At 31.6% G+C, this 18,795-nt stretch overlaps 2 protein-coding genes across 4 annotated transcripts in view; both read left to right on the forward strand.

Moving 5' to 3' along the window:
- Positions 1-5,137: 5,137 nt before the first annotated feature.
- On the forward strand, positions 5,138-14,040 carry Sclp (sclp). 2 transcript variants are annotated; one of them, XM_065343764.1, is made up of 4 exons: positions 5,138-5,500; positions 12,308-12,451; positions 12,556-12,723; positions 12,821-14,040. In XM_065343764.1, exons 1-4 carry the CDS (start codon positions 5,344-5,346, stop codon positions 12,973-12,975), a joined length of 624 nt encoding a protein of 207 aa, XP_065199836.1. In that variant the 5' UTR covers positions 5,138-5,343; the 3' UTR covers positions 12,976-14,040. The 2 variants fall into 2 exon arrangements, with proteins under 2 accessions (XP_065199836.1, XP_065199837.1); XM_065343765.1 differs by lacking the exon at positions 5,138-5,500 and adding an exon at positions 12,058-12,181.
- A 2,986-nt stretch (positions 14,041-17,026) lies between these two features.
- The window catches only part of raw, a 46,258-nt gene continuing 44,489 nt past the window's right edge, over positions 17,027-18,795 (forward strand). Inside the window, exon 1 of one of the 2 annotated variants that reach the window (XM_065343775.1) lies at positions 17,027-17,210. Coding sequence is in view for 1 of the 2 variants with exons in the window: in XM_065343771.1 (XP_065199843.1) it covers positions 17,482-17,576 (95 nt within the window). In the remaining variant the exon portion in view is untranslated. Of the gene's footprint in view, positions 17,211-17,276; positions 17,577-18,795 lie in introns of those variants that run through there. The other variant, XM_065343771.1, reaches the window with a different exon arrangement.

An 18,795-nucleotide genomic window follows, 5' to 3' on the forward strand; every position in this document is an offset into this window, starting at 1 on the left:
CCTATTTTATTTCGTTTCAGGAAAAAGAACTCTCGCTAAACACTATTCCATCTTCTTCGCTGAAAAGTTCTTTCAGACATATTACGACTATTTGAAAATATCATTATTCTTGTCTGTCTCGTGTAAAATTTCTAGATTTTGGCAAATACCGTCTAATTTACGGCGTTTTGTTAAATTTTGCATTTCTTGTAAACGGAAAATTTCATCTAAATATAGAATTTAATGCGTTGTACGAGTACCGCCGGTCAAAGTACGTAATAACGAAGACCGCTCCTTGCCAAACTTCTGACATGCTTTCTTCCTGAACGCACGTTTCAAACAAAAACATGGACGTTTTCCAAAAAACATTAACCTCAACGCGATTACACGCTCATATTCTTCCTCGAATGTAGCTGTAGCATCATTTAAACATCATACTTAACTTATGTTCTATTTATGGTAGCACATTTCGGATAGGTACTTGACGAATCCCTTTCTTTGTCAGCGAATGAATAGCCTACTAGTTGAGTCGTTCACCTTTGATGTCTGAAAATGCTGATAACTAGCAAGCGAAATAGGTGAACGAGTGTACCCTCTTCTACCTTGTTACGCATGGAAAGTATTCATTTTTGGATGCCGATGCCGATGTGAGAGAGATGAAAAGAACCCCGAGATACACTTGGTGGTGTATTTCGGTTTGTTTATAGTGCCTATTTTCCTCCGGAGGGGTGATTTGAAATGACGTAAACATTCGTAAAATAAAAATACAAATCGAAAATGTTTTTTTAGAACAGGCTAACAAGCTCAAAAAATATCACTGAATTTTTCTTTTTTTCATCATACCCAGGGAAAAAAGATGTAATCTGATCGGGTTTGCACAGATCTAATTCGATGTGGTCAGATCTAATTGCATCTTGGGACTGTTCGAATCTTATCAAAATTTTAATCTGACCAGAAATCTGGTCAATTTGGATCCGTGGAACGTCCGGATAGCATTCTGCTCGGGTCTGATTATATCCAATCATTTTCCGCTGGGCTGGGTGGTATTTAATTATAAAATGATGAAAAATGATGAAAAATGTTCAAATCACGAAAAAAATTGAAACAAAAATCAGATCATTTCAAAATAACACCAAAAATAGTAAAAAAAAAAAAAAAATATCCAAAGAAATATTTTAAAATGTTTCTAAGACTGTAAAAATAACGTCAAGTTATGGATGAATGTGAAACTTACCTAAAATACCTAATAAAATATTGTGATGTGAAGTTTGTAAAATAAGATGAAATGACTTGCAATGCCACAAAGCCAGCAATTCAAAAAAAATGAATCAATTATAAAGTTACTTAATAATTGCCAAAAATTTTCAGATTAATGTGAAATTTGAAAAAATTACCTAGTTTAAAAATTAATTCTAAAATCGTTACAATAATGTCAAAATTTCACAGAAACTGCAAAAAAAAATGTAATGTAAAATCGATGAAAATTAAACAGGTACATACAAAAAAATTGAACACTTTTCAACTGTATTCAACACAAATTTTTTGGAGCTGTTTCTAACTTTCTATACTTAACGAAGATTTCAACAACTTTTCTATAGTTTAAAAAATGTTTTCATGCCACTTTTGGCTTTAATTTTCATACAATTTTTTACTTTGCAGGATTTTCAGCAAAATATTCATACCTATGTTTTTATTATTTTTAATAAGGTATTGTCTTCTGGATTATAAACAGACTTCATGACGTTTTAAAACAATTTTTGCAATGTTTTAAGCAATTTTTCATCTCACATTTTAACTTTTTTTTAAACTATTTTTTTACATTTTTATATTTTTTTCATGTTTTAAATTCAAGTTTTCGATTTTTCTTAAATATTTATGCTTTTACTTTCTTTTATCGATTCAGGTGGGGAGGGTTAGTCAAAACTTTCCAACATGAAATTCTGATATTTTGTCAAACTTTTTTGAAATTCTGAAGCAAAAAACATATGTACATACTTATCCATGATTTAAAATTTTCCTCGAAGAGGAGACTTTATACTCATTTTATTTTTATACGCATGGATTTTGAAATAATACGATTAGAAAAGCTAAAAAGTTTACTTTGATTGTTTTCAGATTCTCACTGAGTCAGTCGTGTCAAATTTGGGGGATGCGAATTTTATTTCAATAAGTATTGATTTTATTCCATCAAGAATCCATTATACTGACAAATAATCCTTTCAATCATTCAAATCATCAATTTCACCCAATTTTTTATTGGAAGATGAAGGTTTTTCGCAGTCCAAGGGACAATTTATTTAAAAAATCAGGTTCCCAAACGAAAAATTGAGAATCCTACTTCTACCTCCAGGAGTTCGAATTGCATACCTACCTATAAATATGCAACTGAAAATGCCCAATAATGGCCTTGCGTTTATGCCTCATTTTGATTTCAATTACTTTCGAAGCCCCATTTTGATAGGTACAAAAGTAGATATATACTTAGTAGATTGTACATATGTTAGAGAGGGTTATCAAGTTTAAAAAAAAAAAAATGTGTAAAATGTCAAAAAATGTGATTGTACAGCCAGAACTACGGAAATTCTTCATTCTTGTCATATCTCACTCACCATTGCATTTTGAAACCCCTCATTTGATACGAAAAATGTATGAAAAAATATGTATATTTTTAGGTCGCAAATTTTTCGAGAAAGTTTCCCTGAACCTCCATAAAAATTTGGGTAGTTTCAATACTTGGAATTCTTTCTTCTATTTTAATCATTTAGTAATTTTCTAACAACCATCACATTTTGGGGCACAACCTCTAAATACATTTTGGACCTATTTATTTATTTTAAGATCATATTTACTTGGTACCTACATAAAATTGAATAATTTCATAATTGGACCATTCTAATATCATCCAGTTTTCACTTACTTACCCCACTTCAACCCTTCTGGCTTCTTATGAACTCAAGCCTGACAAAGGAACTATACCTGAACCGGTAGAAACGAAAATGAACGAATCAAAGCTAGATCTAAAGGGGACCACCTCAGGACACCAAATCCAAAATTTCATGTGCTAAAGTTGATTTCTCGATTTTTGGTGAATTTTTGAAAATTGAAAAATCCAAAAAATTATCAATTAATACCAAAATAGAAAATATTGATGAAAAATGAAATTTTCTCGGGAAGTGGCTCAGATGGCGTCCCTAACTCATTTACGACTATCGAAATTCGTAAAACCTCAATTCCAGTCATTCTGGAGCCTCCAGCGATTTTTCATCATTTCTCCAGAAACTTGAAATTGCTGTAGAACGGCTAAAACTCAACTTTAGCACAAATAAATTTATTTGGGGCCTATGTGGGCTGCCTTTAACCATTTTTTGCGGTTGTCGAGAAAATCGGCGTCTGCCAGTTCAGATGTGTATTTTTGCCCATTGGAAAAAACGACAAAATTTGAAAATGTTAAATACTCCATCTTTTGCGATGCTACCTATCCGAAATCGAGCTCCGACCTATTTTCGACGTTCCGAATAGGTAACCCCCCCCCCCCCATTTCGACCATCCCAGAGCCTCCAGCGATTTTGTATCATTTCTCCAGAAACTTGAAATTGCTGCAGAACGGCTAAAAATCAACTTTAGCACAAATAAATTTATTCGGGGCCTTTGTGGGCTGCCTTTAACCATTTTTTGCGGTTGTCGCGAAAATCGGCGTTTGCCGGTTCAGATGTGTATTTTTGCCCATTGGAAAAAACGATAAGATTTGAAAATGTTGAATATTCCATCTTTTGCGATACTACCTATCCGAAATCGAGCTCCGACCTATTTTCGACGATCCAAATAGGTAAACTCCCTAATTTCAACCATTCTGGAGGTCGAAATGGGGGTTTTAGCTTTAATTCGTTCATTTTCGTTTCTGCCGGTTCAGATAGTTCCCTTGTGAGTTGAACAAAAAATGTCTTTACCTATTTATGAGAATTTGAGGCACTGATGGGTAGGTTAAGTACCTAAGAGAAAAGTACCCAGTTACTACGTACGAGACATGTTTCGAGACACTCCCCCTCCCCTTCAAACAGATTCAAGTATTTGTATATTTTCCAATCATCCTCGTTCAATACATCAACATCTTCTCATGAAGAAGGCACGAAAACCGAAAATCTCCACCTTTTCCCCAGGAATTCATTTCGTGGGCAGAGGAACTCGTATCACGTATACTCGTACCATTTGAAGTGTATCGGATCAGCACACACATGGCACAGAACCCATCAACCTTCGTCGATTAAAGAGGTAAACGATCTTTGAAAATTTCATCGCGTTTTACCTCCAGTGTATATTTTCGGTTTGTTGTCATGTACAAGGATACACAACGATGGGTTTTTCGTGATTCATCAATTTTCTCGAACAGTTAATACCCTTTAGGTACCTACATTGATACATTTAGAGGTGAATCGGTACGACCAGATGTGCAAAAAAGAGAAAAAAATTACACAACTTCTCACTCACAGGAAATGCTAAATAGTATCGCGTTCAAATCAAACGTGACACCGGAAAATTTTAGCTGCGTAATAATTGCGATTAAATTAATCAGACGAGTCGAATTAGGGATCGTCGGCGTCGTCGTCGTCGTCGTGTTTAAATATTATACGCAAAATGACAATTAAGAATATTATGTCTAGAAGACCTGATTAATTAACAATATAGCCTACAGAATTAATAGAAATTTCGAGCTGTTCCCGGGTTAGAAAAAAAATTCGCTCGAGTCTCAAATTTATAAAAATTACGTGCGAGTGGTCCCTGACAAAAGTACCTACGTATTACTAGGAACGACGTAATTCATCGAATTTCGCAGTTAATTCGAAATTGCGTCGTTTTTCGGATTTCGCGAGTCGACTCGACTCGACGGATGAAAAAATGAGCTTCGATGTTGTACTAGGTGTAGGTAGGGTAGGTGCAGGTGGTGTTTGAATTTTCGAGGGATAAAAATTGCGTGCGGTGTTGCTTCGGTGAAATATATTGCGATGGTGACTTTCAAGCCTTTTCTTTCTTTATGTTTCCCCATGACCTCGATCAATTCCGTAACATTGACTGTATAGTATACGTCTAACGCAGGCGCGCTGTCTCTCTATTTTACGCGTCTTTCTTCGGACCACAAATCCGCAGTAGTAGGGACAATACCTACAGCTGATTATATAAACAATAACGTAGTTTTGCAACGTTTTATTCAACTGGTGTTTTCAATCGAGATCAGAGATTTCGCGAATGTTAGCTCTGTTTCGACGATTTTGATTTCGTTTTATTTATATTTTTTAATTCATCCATACCCGCTTACGTCTTGTTGTTTGTTTACCTACGACCATCTTCTCGTAATCGTAATATAACAAGATGAGACCACCTTCGGAATTCGGCGCCGATATTACTAATCAGGCAAATAACGAAGCCACTGTACCACCAGCGATGATGATTTGTACAAGATTGGCTGGAAGGGCGATTATTCGTGTTGTTGGAAGATGTAACGATGCGCAAGAAAATTGCAATCTTGGTGAGCATTTTGAATTTTATCGCAAATTTTTGATCTTGTTCGAATTTCGAAAGTGTAGATAGGTATAAATCGTTTCGTTATAGTTGGTAATGTAGAGTAGAAATTTTAAACTGAGAAATAAATAATAATTCAAATGGCTATTGCACCTGCTGCGTAATGTGAGTAATGTGAATTGTGAATATGTCTGTTTATTATTCAGTGTTCAGAATTTTTTGAGCATTTTTCTTTGAATTTAAATTGCAATTGGAACACGTGCTAGATCATTTTTAATAGGTACCTATTTGTAAGTGCTTGAACATCAAACATCAAACTGACTCAATTTGTTGTGAATGACAAAATGAAACTTCAAAGGATTGGCAGATGGTCCAAAACATGAACAAAAAGGAGATCGTCGAACTCAAAAGTCAAAATATTGAACGATAAACTTGAAACATTCCCCCTCTCAAATCAACAAACAATATTTTGAAAAAGTTCATCACTAAAGAATTTTCTAATGGTATCCTAAGTTTTCCAATTTGAGATAAATTTTGCCAAATTTGGGATTTGGGAATTTGAGAATCCCTCGAGCCATTTTACTCGACCTTTTCTCGAGGCATTTGATCATTTATATCACTTTTGAATGGTTCAGCTTTTTAGCTTTTTATTTGAATTCTGAATTTATTTCTCAAAAAGGCGATATCAAATTAAAATAAAATTAATTTGATTGAATGCTATTGACGTTTTTTCAAAATTTCAAATGCATGATGACATTGATGACTATTGACTATTGAGTGTTGACTAAACAAAAATTACGTTAGTCTTGACTGTTGAACGGTTCGATATTCCCTACACATGAAACAGCATGCAATAGCATGTTTAAAACGCACGTTTTTATACTCGCACAATTTCGCGTTGTTTTTGTTATTGTTGGTTACTAACTCCTATTTGAAAAAAAAATTGAAACCAGTTTTTATGGCGTTTTTCAATATTATAGATTTTTTTTTATAACGAGTTTCTTTGTTATGTTTCTGCTTTTAACTATTAAGATTGATTATTTTTTATACAATACGATCTCAAACTAATGACCGACGGAGTTGTTGGTACCTATACCTATAGGTTAGGTACCTCGAGTGCTTGCTTCTTGCAGTGTGCACTGATTCAACTTAATTTATGTGTCAATATACATACTTACTTGATTAATTGATTAATTATCATTTCATCACATAGGTATACTTACTTCGCTGAAATTCGAAAAGTTGAAATCTTCTGTTTCTGTTTATATTTTGTACTTGTTGTTTACAAACATTGGGAAAATTGGGCAAAATAATCAATTTTTAAAACATCTGATTCTAATAAAGCAATCCATGTTGAGATACTTTTTTTAAGACTTGAAAAAATATTTTAGTCAGGTTGTAAATCGATGAAATCAATAAATAATTACAATAATACAGTAAGTATATTTTTTTATAATAAAATGTTTATTAAATTGAGAACACAAATTCAAAAAATTTATTTCCCTGCAATTTTTCTTTCACTGGGGTTTTCTCAGAATTATACTTATAAGCATGTCGAACCTCATTTTTTGTTCAAATATAAACTTGGTGCAATAAGAATAAGAGGAGGAAAAGGAAGGGAGGACATATGTCATATAATAAATCCATTTACAAAAAAATGTTTTTTAGTAGTTTGAAGGCTTGATTCTAAAGGGAGAAGGGGGATTTGAAATTCGGTTTGAAAAAGATTGATTTTTTCGGTAACTCTTCAAGATGGGCATTTTTTAAATATTAAAAGAACAAAGCAAAATAACGGAATAGGACCAACGAAAAAAGATTGCATCTCCGCCGTTCCTTTGAAGTCTTATTTATTGACACTGAACACGATGAATAAATTCGAACTATTTATTAGTGGGTTGAATATTTTCTGAATTCTTTTTCCTTTCTTTTTTTTTCATTCGCTTGTTTCAAATTTCAATTTTTTTTTTTTTAAATTTGGAACTGAAAAGAAACATTGAAAAACTGTAACTCTTGGGATTTTTTTTTTTTTTTATATGTTTCTGATATTTCAACTTCTCACATTCTTCCTCCCCTTTCCCTCCCAGTTTCTCCTCTCATCCTCGAAACGCTTCATCGTGTTCAAGCTATTGAATCATGTAAATATTTACACAATACCTTCTATCTCGATTTGATTTTAGGCACATATTTTGTGGCCACTTTTTTTTTGTAGGTGCGATGTTTAAATTACAAAAATAACTTGATAGAATATGAACACTTTAGTACTTCGGTAATTATCTAAGGTGCCTAATATATATTTTTTTGATAGGTATTTCCAAGCAGAAATTTTATTTACTTATCTGCTTCAGAAATCATCATACCAGAATTATTTTATTCAACTTATTTTTCAACTCATACTTGAAATCACTCAATCTAAATTCAAACCAAATTTTCCGCAGCACCTATACCGAACGTTACCTGCACTTTCTCACCATAAAAGTTTGATTTTTTTTGCCTAATAAAGATTCGCTACATGAATCCGCTAGACAACTTCTTACTTAAGACCACGACCGTTTGTTGATGAAACTGAAATTATCATTTTAGAACCACATTCATGGTTTTAAAAATATGAAGTAATGAATTACACATTAGAGGTTCATCATTTTACATTCACACCTATCATTTGAAACATTTAATATTTTTAATTATCACACAGTTCAGTTGTTTAAAATCTAAAAGATTTGTTAGTTCTGAGCATGGGTACCTACTTGTTGTTAAGAATTGCACTTTCATTATATTAAGTCAATTAACACTTTCATATCTTTATGACGAAATGTTTTTAATGTTGTTGAAAATTACTTCCAGAATATTCAAAGTATGTTTTTGAACATAGTTACCTGAACCATTACACACTGTTCAGTGTTCATTTTTACACGAGTATAATGCAAATGAGGGGAGTAGAGGGGTGCACGTTTAGATCACAGTTTATGAGTTATTATAACGATATGCTTCATGAAAAAAAACCATCTTATACGTACTTTTCACTCATCCTTGCCTATAACGTTAAATATATGCAACATTGTCTCTCCCCCTCTGTTTAAATTCGAGACCACCAAAGTGCCAAGCCACGAGACAAGCATAATATTGTGACATATTTGAACAATTTTTTTAAAGCATCATTATATTTCTTGAAAACTTACGTTTTTAAAAGTGAATGTCTTGTCTATGTCATTGCCAATTCATACTACGCTGTTTATTAAATCGTTCGTTTACTTAACCGCTTTCAATGTTAAGAATAGATTCTTTGTTTGGAAAAATTTTCAATTCGCAGTTAAAATCAGTTGACTAATCATAAACGATATTGGTATTATTGGAAACTGAAGAGATTATTTTTTTGAAAAATTAAGTACCTATGACATAAGTTCGCACGTCTACCGTGTCAACGATTATTTGCATACCAATGGCCACCTACGGTGGATTTAAGACTTCAGTCGAGTACAGGAAGAAGGGAGGAAGGAAGAATAACAAAACGGTACCTACCTATAAACTCGTGTTTTGAAAATGAAGAAATAGAAAAGGAGCAATGTTCACTGTTGCTTCAAATTATAATAATTTTTTTTTTAATTTGGAAATTTAAAAAATTGATAAATTTTTAGTGAAGCAAGTTGCTGAATACCTATTTTATAATAGGTAGGTACCTAACCGCACAATTGTGCGATCCTGCTATCCAACAATTAAAAATCTGTCCCCCTCCCCCCTCCTCCACTGTCATAGAAACCTGTCAATCTGTTATTTCACAGCTGGAATTTCAAAATTCTGTTTGAAACGTCATCTTAAAAAATGAACGTAATAAATTTTTTCAAAATATCATTCACAGTCGATAAACTATAAAGAATTGTAAATTTTTTACTATCCTCTTTTGAAAATGCACTGGAGCCACTAATTTAATAAAATTACGTTCATTAAAAATAAATTAAACCCTCGAAATTTTCTGTACATATTTATAACGATGATGAATGGTTTCGAGTTGGGAAAAAACTCAACACATATGACGCTCTGCAAATCTATCTGTTCGGAATTCTTCCTTATACTCGTTATTGATCCGTAAATGGAAGTTGATTTAAGGTCGTTTTAAAGCGTCGTGCAAATAACAACTGTAAAAGCGGAATTACCTTGAAAAGTATCATATTATAAAAGCTTCGAAATGGAATTTTCAAAAATAAACCAAAATTCTATACGTTTACTTGCTCCCTGTTGGATGAGTAAATTTTGCAAATAATTGGATTTTGATTAGAAGAACTATACCTATACTTACACATACTCGTATGTGCAGCTGGATTCTCTGCTGTCGAATAATTTTCTTTTCAAATCGAAACGTTTAAAAGCGATTAAAAATCTTCCACGATTACTTTTATAAAAGTTTTGTTTCGGCTTTGATACATTATATTCTAAATAACATTGTACCTATATAATTGTCAGGGAGTTATATCATTTTAAAACGTAAATGTATCATTATTTTGTAACTTTAATTACATCCGCATCGCGTTGATGAATGTTCGAAATTAATTTCATTGTTTGAAAACATCTGATAAGAGAGATTCTGATGGACCTGGTTTTATATGTACGTTACGTGGTACCTCGTTCTTCATTTTTTTCGGTAATTGATTGCGGTAAAATCGGCTCGAATCTTAATAAGTGATGAGTCGTTGTCAATATATAAAGAAATACGTATTTACTATGTATTTTTTAAAGAATCTTCATTTTCTTTTAATAACGTCCTACATTGATTTAAATAGAGTAGGTACCTACCGAGCTGTACCGAGCTGTACATAATATATCTTGAAATGTCGAAGTTTCTATCCCAGTGTGATGAATCCTTTAAACTACGGTCGCATGAGTATAGATTATTATTTCTTTTTTTTTCATTTTCAACTACCTACGTAGGTTCTTATTTCTCTTTTTTACTCGTCTTTTTTTTTACATAGGTAGGTTAATAGGAACTTTTTTTTAAATAAAGGGAATCAAACGATTCGTGTCGAAGTGTTTTTAATACATCGTGTGCTTTATTTGATTAAATTTGGGTGAAAGTGGAAACACGGTAGGCCTATGTTCTACATAATTACCGTACGAGTAATAGTCATCGTCAAGTCGAAGACCATTCTTGTTTTGTTTCACCTGTTATCTAACGATATAGGTATATTCCTTACATCTTTGTAACTCGTTTACTCGTTTTCTATTAAATTAAATGCAACCGACTATATAACTTCTTATGAATTAAAGTAGGTAATGTACCTGCTTGTAAAAATTGATAGGATACATATGTACGTAATTTGATTACATCTTGATTTTAATATCTACATGTAATCGAAAATTTATTATTACAACTAAATAGAAAGACAGCTGGCACTTATCTAAACAATAGAAAAATGAAAAACATTTCACGGATGTAAATTATTTCCACACACATAACTTATTGAGAAAAAATTTCAAAAATCGATTAACATAAATCAAAATTTCCAAAATGCAATTTTTTTATTTAAAAAAAAAATAGCTTTGATTATTGGTGTTTTGGTGCTTCAATTTGAGATTATAAAAAGATACATATAATATGCAGAAATACATAAACAAAGAATAATGGTCCTAGATATTTCGCTGGATATATGGGAGAATGTCCCAAGACACATATACCTATATAGCCTATATATCACCTTTCACACTTCACGTGAATCATGCAACATTATGTACGCTAGCTGTACTTAAAATTAGGTCACATACAGTTAAATCAGTGCACCCACGTTTTAATCGCGTAGAATCTTTCCTGGATATTGCGTAATTTAAATACTTTTAATTAATTACTTCGTAAAATTGATTATATTCTATAAAATATGCTATCTGTGCCAAAAATATTCTTATCGGTAGGTGAATCTGCAAACTACTTCATGTTATAGGCTAATGTAAGGCTGTAATAAAACTTTTCGATGAAAGAAGTTACAATCTAAATGCTGTGCCTATCTACTAATCAATAAGTACACGCTTTCCTTCCTTACGGAAAAAAATATTGTGATTACTTGTGCCACTGTGCTAATAAATATAATTCGAGAAACGATGTTACCTGGGTATTATTTTATAGACATTTTTAACATGTGTTGCTTAGTTAGAGCTCAGATGATACCTAATTGAAGAGATAGAAGCTATACTCAAATTGAGAGATAAAATTATAAAACGATGAAGTATTTTTATAAAACAGAACAGACTATGGATAGACACCTACTTGAATTTTGATTTTTTTTTACTCTATTAAATCAATTTATAAATTGCTATTTAAAAAAAAAAAAAAAAAAAAATTAATAAGGAAGCTAAATTTTAAAAATTCCAAAATTCCAACATCCGATCTCATTTAAATCTTTATACAATTCCAATTTGTCGCTAGAGAACTTTCAAAACTTCTTACATTACCAATGATGTTCTATTTATAAACATTAGTAAGCATGCATTCAAGTAGATAACGTTACTAAACAATGTTATAAGCACCAGTAGGTTCAGCTTACTGAACATCACACAATACATTTTATGTTGTGTAATAAAATTTGCCGGCATATCAGTAAATTTTTTTTGTTGATAAGTAATAATAATTGATGTAATATCATTATGGCTCAAGCTGTTACACGTGTAGTGCATCGTTGCGAAGATGCAACGGAAACCGATTATTTAGGTTTGAATTGATTTTATATGCTCTATAACTCTCTTACGTTTAAGAATTAATTAAATACCGCAGTTGTAATACTTTACAAACCTACACTAACCACTGGCTTAATTCAATTTACGTTTTTGTGCGCAGATTTATCGGAATGTCAGCTGATGCAAGTACCAGATGCTGTGTACCATTTGATGAGACATACGGAATTAAAACGATGCAATTTGTCAAGCAACTCGATTACTAAAATACCGCCAAAGTTTGCCGTTAATTTTTCATTGATTTCAGGTAAATATTTAACCAATCGAGTCGACGATGTGATGTTTTTAAATTGATCAAGTACATAATTTTAATACCTATTTTATTTTTATATCTCGTGTTTTTTTTTTCAGAGTTGAATTTGTCACACAATCAAATGAGCAAATTACCCAACGAGCTCGAAGATTTATCAAATTTGGAAAACTTGGACATCTCTCACAATTCTTTCATATGTCTTCCTCATCCAGTGTACAAAATGCCAAAGTTAATTCATTTAAATGCAAGTCACAATTTCATCGTTGGTAAGAAATAAGCCTACACTTTAGAATTAATTTAAACTGCAATTGTCGGTAATGTGGCAAGTGCCTACTTAGAAATTGTATTTTATTAATATTACAGAAGTTGAAGTGGAAAGATTAGAATCTAGCCCTTCATTGGAAGATGTTGATCTCGGAAATAATCCTCTCACGACTCCCATCAGGTCGGCTTTAGAAAAAGTATCTGCGATCAAAGTCACTTTCAGTTTACCAGACGACTGGGACGACGATTTATAAATTACATTTTGAAATCATTGTGAAGTTACCTTGTAATTATAGTACTTAAGTACAAACTTTTATTTGTAATTTATGGAGTCAAGAATTTAGTTCCTAATTTATTTTAGATAGTAGGAATTGATTTATCTATGACTGAATTTTGTATTCAGTTTGATTAACATCTGTGATGTTTGTTGAAATATCGGTAAATAAGTGATGAATTTGGAACAAGAATTTTTGAAAAGTTGAGTACCTACCTATGTTTAAGGTCGTACTTTTTTTACACCTCTTTCTCATATTACGCTTACATAATTTTAGAGGCATTTTAATTTCTTCAAAGAAATAGTACATAGTACATACCTATATCTTGCAAAGATAATGAATATTTTCAGAAAATTTCAGATACTTCCAGAAATAATTTTTATTTATTCAATTTTTTTTAATAGAAAATTGTACAGACTACTTCATAATATGCTACCTACTCAGAATCATTAATAACGATAAATTGTTAATATATCTACTTTGTAGTAATATACTTTTGATCGCTTTTTCAATAAGGCTTCTACGAACTTATTGCACCGAAAAAAAATTGCACACCTGTACAACTTTTTCTGTGATTCGTAAAGTATACTGCCATATTATATTTGGTTAGGATACCTACGTATCGTTACCTATGGTATCTTTCATCTTCTTTCTATTAATTATACAAACTGAAAATTACGTAAGCATTTATGAGAAAAATTTTTGACAATGATTTTTCGTTTTCATTTGCGTAACTTCATGAATACCTATAGCCCGTGGTTAGTATTGTTTTATTAACTTTTTATGTGCATTTTATAAGTGTATAATGTTTTAACAAACTATTGAACATTTTTTATTTTTATATGCGTGTAAATAACTTTAAAAGCTTATTCGTTTACAAATGTTTGTAAATGAAAGCTACTCATTTGCCAAATAAATCAAAAAAAATGTCTCTGTTTTTGCTACTAAGTAGATCAGTAATTTGATTTTGAATTGAAATTGTGGTCAATTTGTACTTTGAGATGTAAAGATGAGCTAGTCAGAATATACTTTAAAACAGTGGTATCTTTTCTTTTATTTGTGATTTTTTTCAGTATTTGTTGGAGTTTTGAATTGAATCAAGTTCCATAATTATTTTCAAATCTTTTGCTTCATCGACTGATTCAGATATTATTATCAGCAGAGCCATGAGAGATGGTAGAGCAAATGCAGAAATTTGTCGGAGGGCCAATTTCCTAGGGAACCTATAAGAAAAAAAGGGTTAGAGATAAATGATCGATGAATCATTAATTGCACGTGTTCAAGTAATGAATTTTTTAAAATTCACCGAGAGGAGGGTGAAATTGCATTTGGCTCTCCATGATTCGGGTTATCACCGCCATTAAAACATCGATCATCCAAACACCAATGAGGATAAAATGAGATGGCATTAAAAAGAGCAGAGATTTAACAAGAATCTTTCTAAGGTTCAAGAAGAAAGCCTTTCTGGTCCATCACTTATCAGCCACCTACATATATTAAAAAATGGATAGGTTGATCAGTACATGCATGAATAGTCTAAGGTCTGATGAATTTTGAAATACTTATCTATTGAGGACTTCCATATTTTAAGCAGACAGATTTCATTTTTTCTGTGAGTGTTCCTTTTCTTCATTTCTTGACTACTTGAATTCGAAAAAATAAAATATGGTTTACCCATGCCTAAAAACATCCACGATTTTCGTATCTTCCAAGTCTCAAAAACAATTGTAACGAAAGTGCAATTTTGCTTACTAAAATTGTCACATTTTAATGTTTAAAAGTTCATTGGAATATACTCCTTTGATTCTGCCCATACCAAATTTTCAATACACATGCATAAAGTTTAGTATACTGCGACTGTTGAAGGCGTTCCTAAAACAGAAGATCGCTGTTTTTCCCGCAAGTTTCTTACCAAACTACTTTTCAGTGGTGAGTAAAAATTCATGAAAAAATTAATGACTATTTTTAGTTTTACAGCAAAGGTTATGATGTAAGTTTAAATTGAAATACCTAGAAACTTTTAAAGTACCTATAAATAAAATTGGAAACTATATTCAATTAGGTACCTACCTACAGGGTGTAGAAATGAACCGATCATTGCAGCGAAAAAATCGTAACGTGAAATTGTGAAAACAAAGCAGAAGAGTGATTATTTATCAAGAGCTGAAATTATCATCAAAAGTCGCCATCGAGTTATAATAATTTTTCAACGTCATTTGCAAGGTTTAATTTATTTATTTGAAAGATTCAAGTGACTTTTTTCGTTGCTCATGATTGGTTCATTTATACACTCTGTATACATACCTACACCTTACTTACTGAGAAAAAGTAAATCACATTGTAAAATTTTCAATACAAGTGATTTCAATTTGAAAAAAAAAATCCGGAACAAAACAATATTGAACCTAAACTAAAATAATTTTACCCTACCAACCTGAATCCTTTTTGAAAACCAATTTTGAGAAATATTACAATGACGCTTATTCAAATAAATACCTAACTGTGAATTTTTGGATGTTTACCATCATGCATACTTGACTTACATATATTTCCATTACATTGCCATTATACTCAATGACGCATGAAAGTTGATAAATTTATATCAAAGCTAATATGTTTTGTTTGCATACTGTACGTTTTAAATAATGAAACTGTTTTGCTGAATTTATGACTCAGAAAAAAATAAATACCCCATGTTGCAGTCTTTAATTTTGTAATCATCATCTTGAAAAGTAATAAAGTGTATTTCTGTTATCATTTAAGATCTGGGTAAGTAGCTAAGTGCTAAAATACCCTAATCATTATAAAAATGCTGCAAAAAGCAAAAAATCCGCTAAGCTAGAGAAATTCAATTTGAAAAAAAAGGAATGATATTGATATGACATCCCCAAAAAATGCTTTAAAAGCAAAAAAACAGCCAAGGTAAAGATGAAAAAACAACGCAGATGCTTACCAAAAAAGTTTTCAAAAGAAAAACATTTCGCTTCAAAAAATATATTTAAAAAACTGTCAAGGCACATCGAAAAATTGTCATAAGTTTCACTCATACTGGTTGTAAAATTTTCACAAAACGTCTACTTCGTTTTGAAGTTATGAGATTTGAACTTATAAAACTAAGATTTCTCGAAATCGGTTTTCAAAAAGGATTCAGGTTGGTTAGCTAGGTAAATGGTAAAATTAGGTAAGGTTAAGTTTCAATTGTTTTGTTTTCGTTTTTTTTTTTTTTTTTTTTTTTAATTTGAACTTTGAAGTCACTTGTATTAAAAATTTTACTTTTACTATCTGCTGTTTTTGAGTTGCTTTTTTCATAGGAACCTAAGTACATATCTAAAGCTTTTAAAGCATGATTACGATATTTGTGCCTCTAGTATGAAAGGTTCATCAGGTAACATCTCACATCTCCAACATTTTCATAAATTTACATCATTGCACATACTACAGGTAGGCAATAGACATACTGTGCCAGATGGACAATTTTGTACTTATATATTGACATTTTATTAACACAACACAAATTCAGTGAGCACTTCGTTAATGTTATTTATATTTAATTTAAATAGTATCCGAATTCCGAACTTGTCATTTCGAATCAAAACAGAATTACACATAAGAATGAACTTGATCGTTCATTTGTTTTCAAATTTAGGTTGAAACACGTTAGAACTAATTTTGTGTTTCGAGCAAATCAGTTGTTCGAAGTTGGTTCGAAGTTCGAAGTTACGTAAGAACTGATAAAGGAAGATAGAATCGACTTCACATGGTATCGATAATCATTACGTACCTATTAATCTCGTCTACACTTTCCTAGAAATTTCGCCGTTGAAAGTTTCATTTCAAAAAGCTCAGCATTTCCAATTGAGTTACTTATTTTCAATACAACGAATTCATTATCCATTCTCAAACACTCCTCCCGTCCTCCGTCCTCACACTTTAGCAAACACTCAACAATCGATATTACATCGACATCGAAACCGCTTACAAAAAAAAATCGCAAAGCAAACACATGATTATAATGCAAAATGTAAACATTGAGTGTTTTTCATGTTGATAATCTGTAACAATTGTAGTGCAATTACAATTATATTATTTTGTGCGTGAATTTATCAGTTAATAAATGTGAACAATATCGTAGTTTAATCTAGAATCTACTTGAAAATATCAACACATTATTGAACGCATTACTGCTCCGTAGACAATGGCACGTTATTATTGAGGTAAGGCTTTTTGCAAACATTTGTGATAAGAATACTGATGATTATGATAAAGTTATTTTCGTTGAATTTATCTCAAACTCTCGAGTAGGTACTATGTGACGTTTTATTCTTTATCAGAACGTTTATTTAAGCTATAAAGCCGGTAAACTGTTTCTCTGTTACCAATATGCATCGAATGTTCGCGCAGAAGGTAATCAGTCACTCGAGTTATCAGTTTTCGTAAATATGCTTGTATAAATTGAGTTCGTGCATTCAAATAACGTGTTTTTCTATGTTGTTGTTTATTCAGCTCATATTAATAAATATGAGCAACATTTACATGCTTGAGTTCATCATTATTTTGGAGATAATTTGCATTCCGAAACGGTAAGTTCCTACGCTACTTCATTTACTCTAATTACTCCAACCACCAACGCCTTTTATGTGATAAGAATGATAACCCCTGTGATAACAGATAATAATCGCTGATAATGAAATAAGTGTAATTATATGTTGAAACGTAACACCTTCGCCTTCGCGTATAATTTTCTGAAATTTTCCCTCAGTTTTAGCATAGTTTCAACTAGAAAAATATGCTGTTTAGATGGTAAAATATCTCAATTAAAGAAGGCATCACTCTCATGTGCTCATAGTTCGTGTGGTAGGGTTACCTCTATTATGTAATTCTGCTGACATTGATCTTTCCGTACATTACACCAATTTATATGAATTTTTCATTCTACCGAAACTGTCAACGATGTGAAAATGGGAAATGACGTAGTGCTGGTTTATGCCTATTTGACCTCAACAACCGTACATTGGTGGTTTCCTTATGGCGTTGTAAATAGGTGTCTTGAAAAAAAAAAGAGAGAGCAAAAACAACGAAATAGTATTCTACATTTTATACGTCTGTTTATTTTTAGCTATGATGGCATGAATATAATTTACACGATAGGTGAGTATCGTATGTTCAACGAGGAAAAGTTACTAAACAACGAGCTCGATTCGATCGTAAAATTGATTGCTCTTGAATCGAAAGTAGTTTTGAAATTTTTGTAAATCTGGATTGGTAATTGGAATAATTTTAAATAACGCGATTGTATTGTTGTATGGTGTGAAAAATTTATTGGTTCGCTCGACTTTACGTGCATAAAAGAAAACATTTTTTGCAGGTAAAAATAAATTCTAAATTAATCATTTTTTTACATTTTTAATACCGTCGTGTTGACCGAAAGAATTAGAAATGTCATAGATAAAATTTAATGTCGTGATAAATGTTTTTTTTTTATCTTAATTGAACGGAATATTTTCACGTGTTTCCAGATATATCTTCGAAAAAGACACGAGATGTGAGTCAGTATTCGAAATAATCGTAAAAAAATTGCATTTTTGGTTTAAAAAAATATATAGATATATTAATAAGTAATAAATAATAATTGTAAAAAATGAATGATTCAGCTGAGGAATGAAAATTATTCAGCACTGTATCGAAATACTTACCTTCGTCAGTAAGTAATATTACCTGATACCTATCTATATGGTTTCGAAATTGTGTACGTTTTTATTTCTCGTGTTATCAGAAGAAGGCAATGTATCATAGATAATC

This window comes from Planococcus citri, chromosome 1 (assembly GCF_950023065.1).
Source record: "Planococcus citri chromosome 1, ihPlaCitr1.1, whole genome shotgun sequence".
NCBI classification, from domain to species: Eukaryota; Metazoa; Arthropoda; class Insecta; order Hemiptera; family Pseudococcidae; genus Planococcus; species Planococcus citri.

Bases quoted from the DNA above. Each gene is read 5' to 3' on its own strand.
- Sclp (XM_065343764.1), top strand. From the start codon at position 5,344: ATGAGACCACCTTCGGAATTCGGCGCCGATATTACTAATCAGGCAAAT. The intron at 5,501-12,307 runs GTGAGCATTTTG...TTTTGTGCGCAG, and splicing joins GCAAGAAAATTGCAATCTTG to ATTTATCGGAATGTCAGCTG. The intron at 12,724-12,820 runs GTAAGAAATAAG...TTAATATTACAG, and splicing joins AAGTCACAATTTCATCGTTG to AAGTTGAAGTGGAAAGATTA.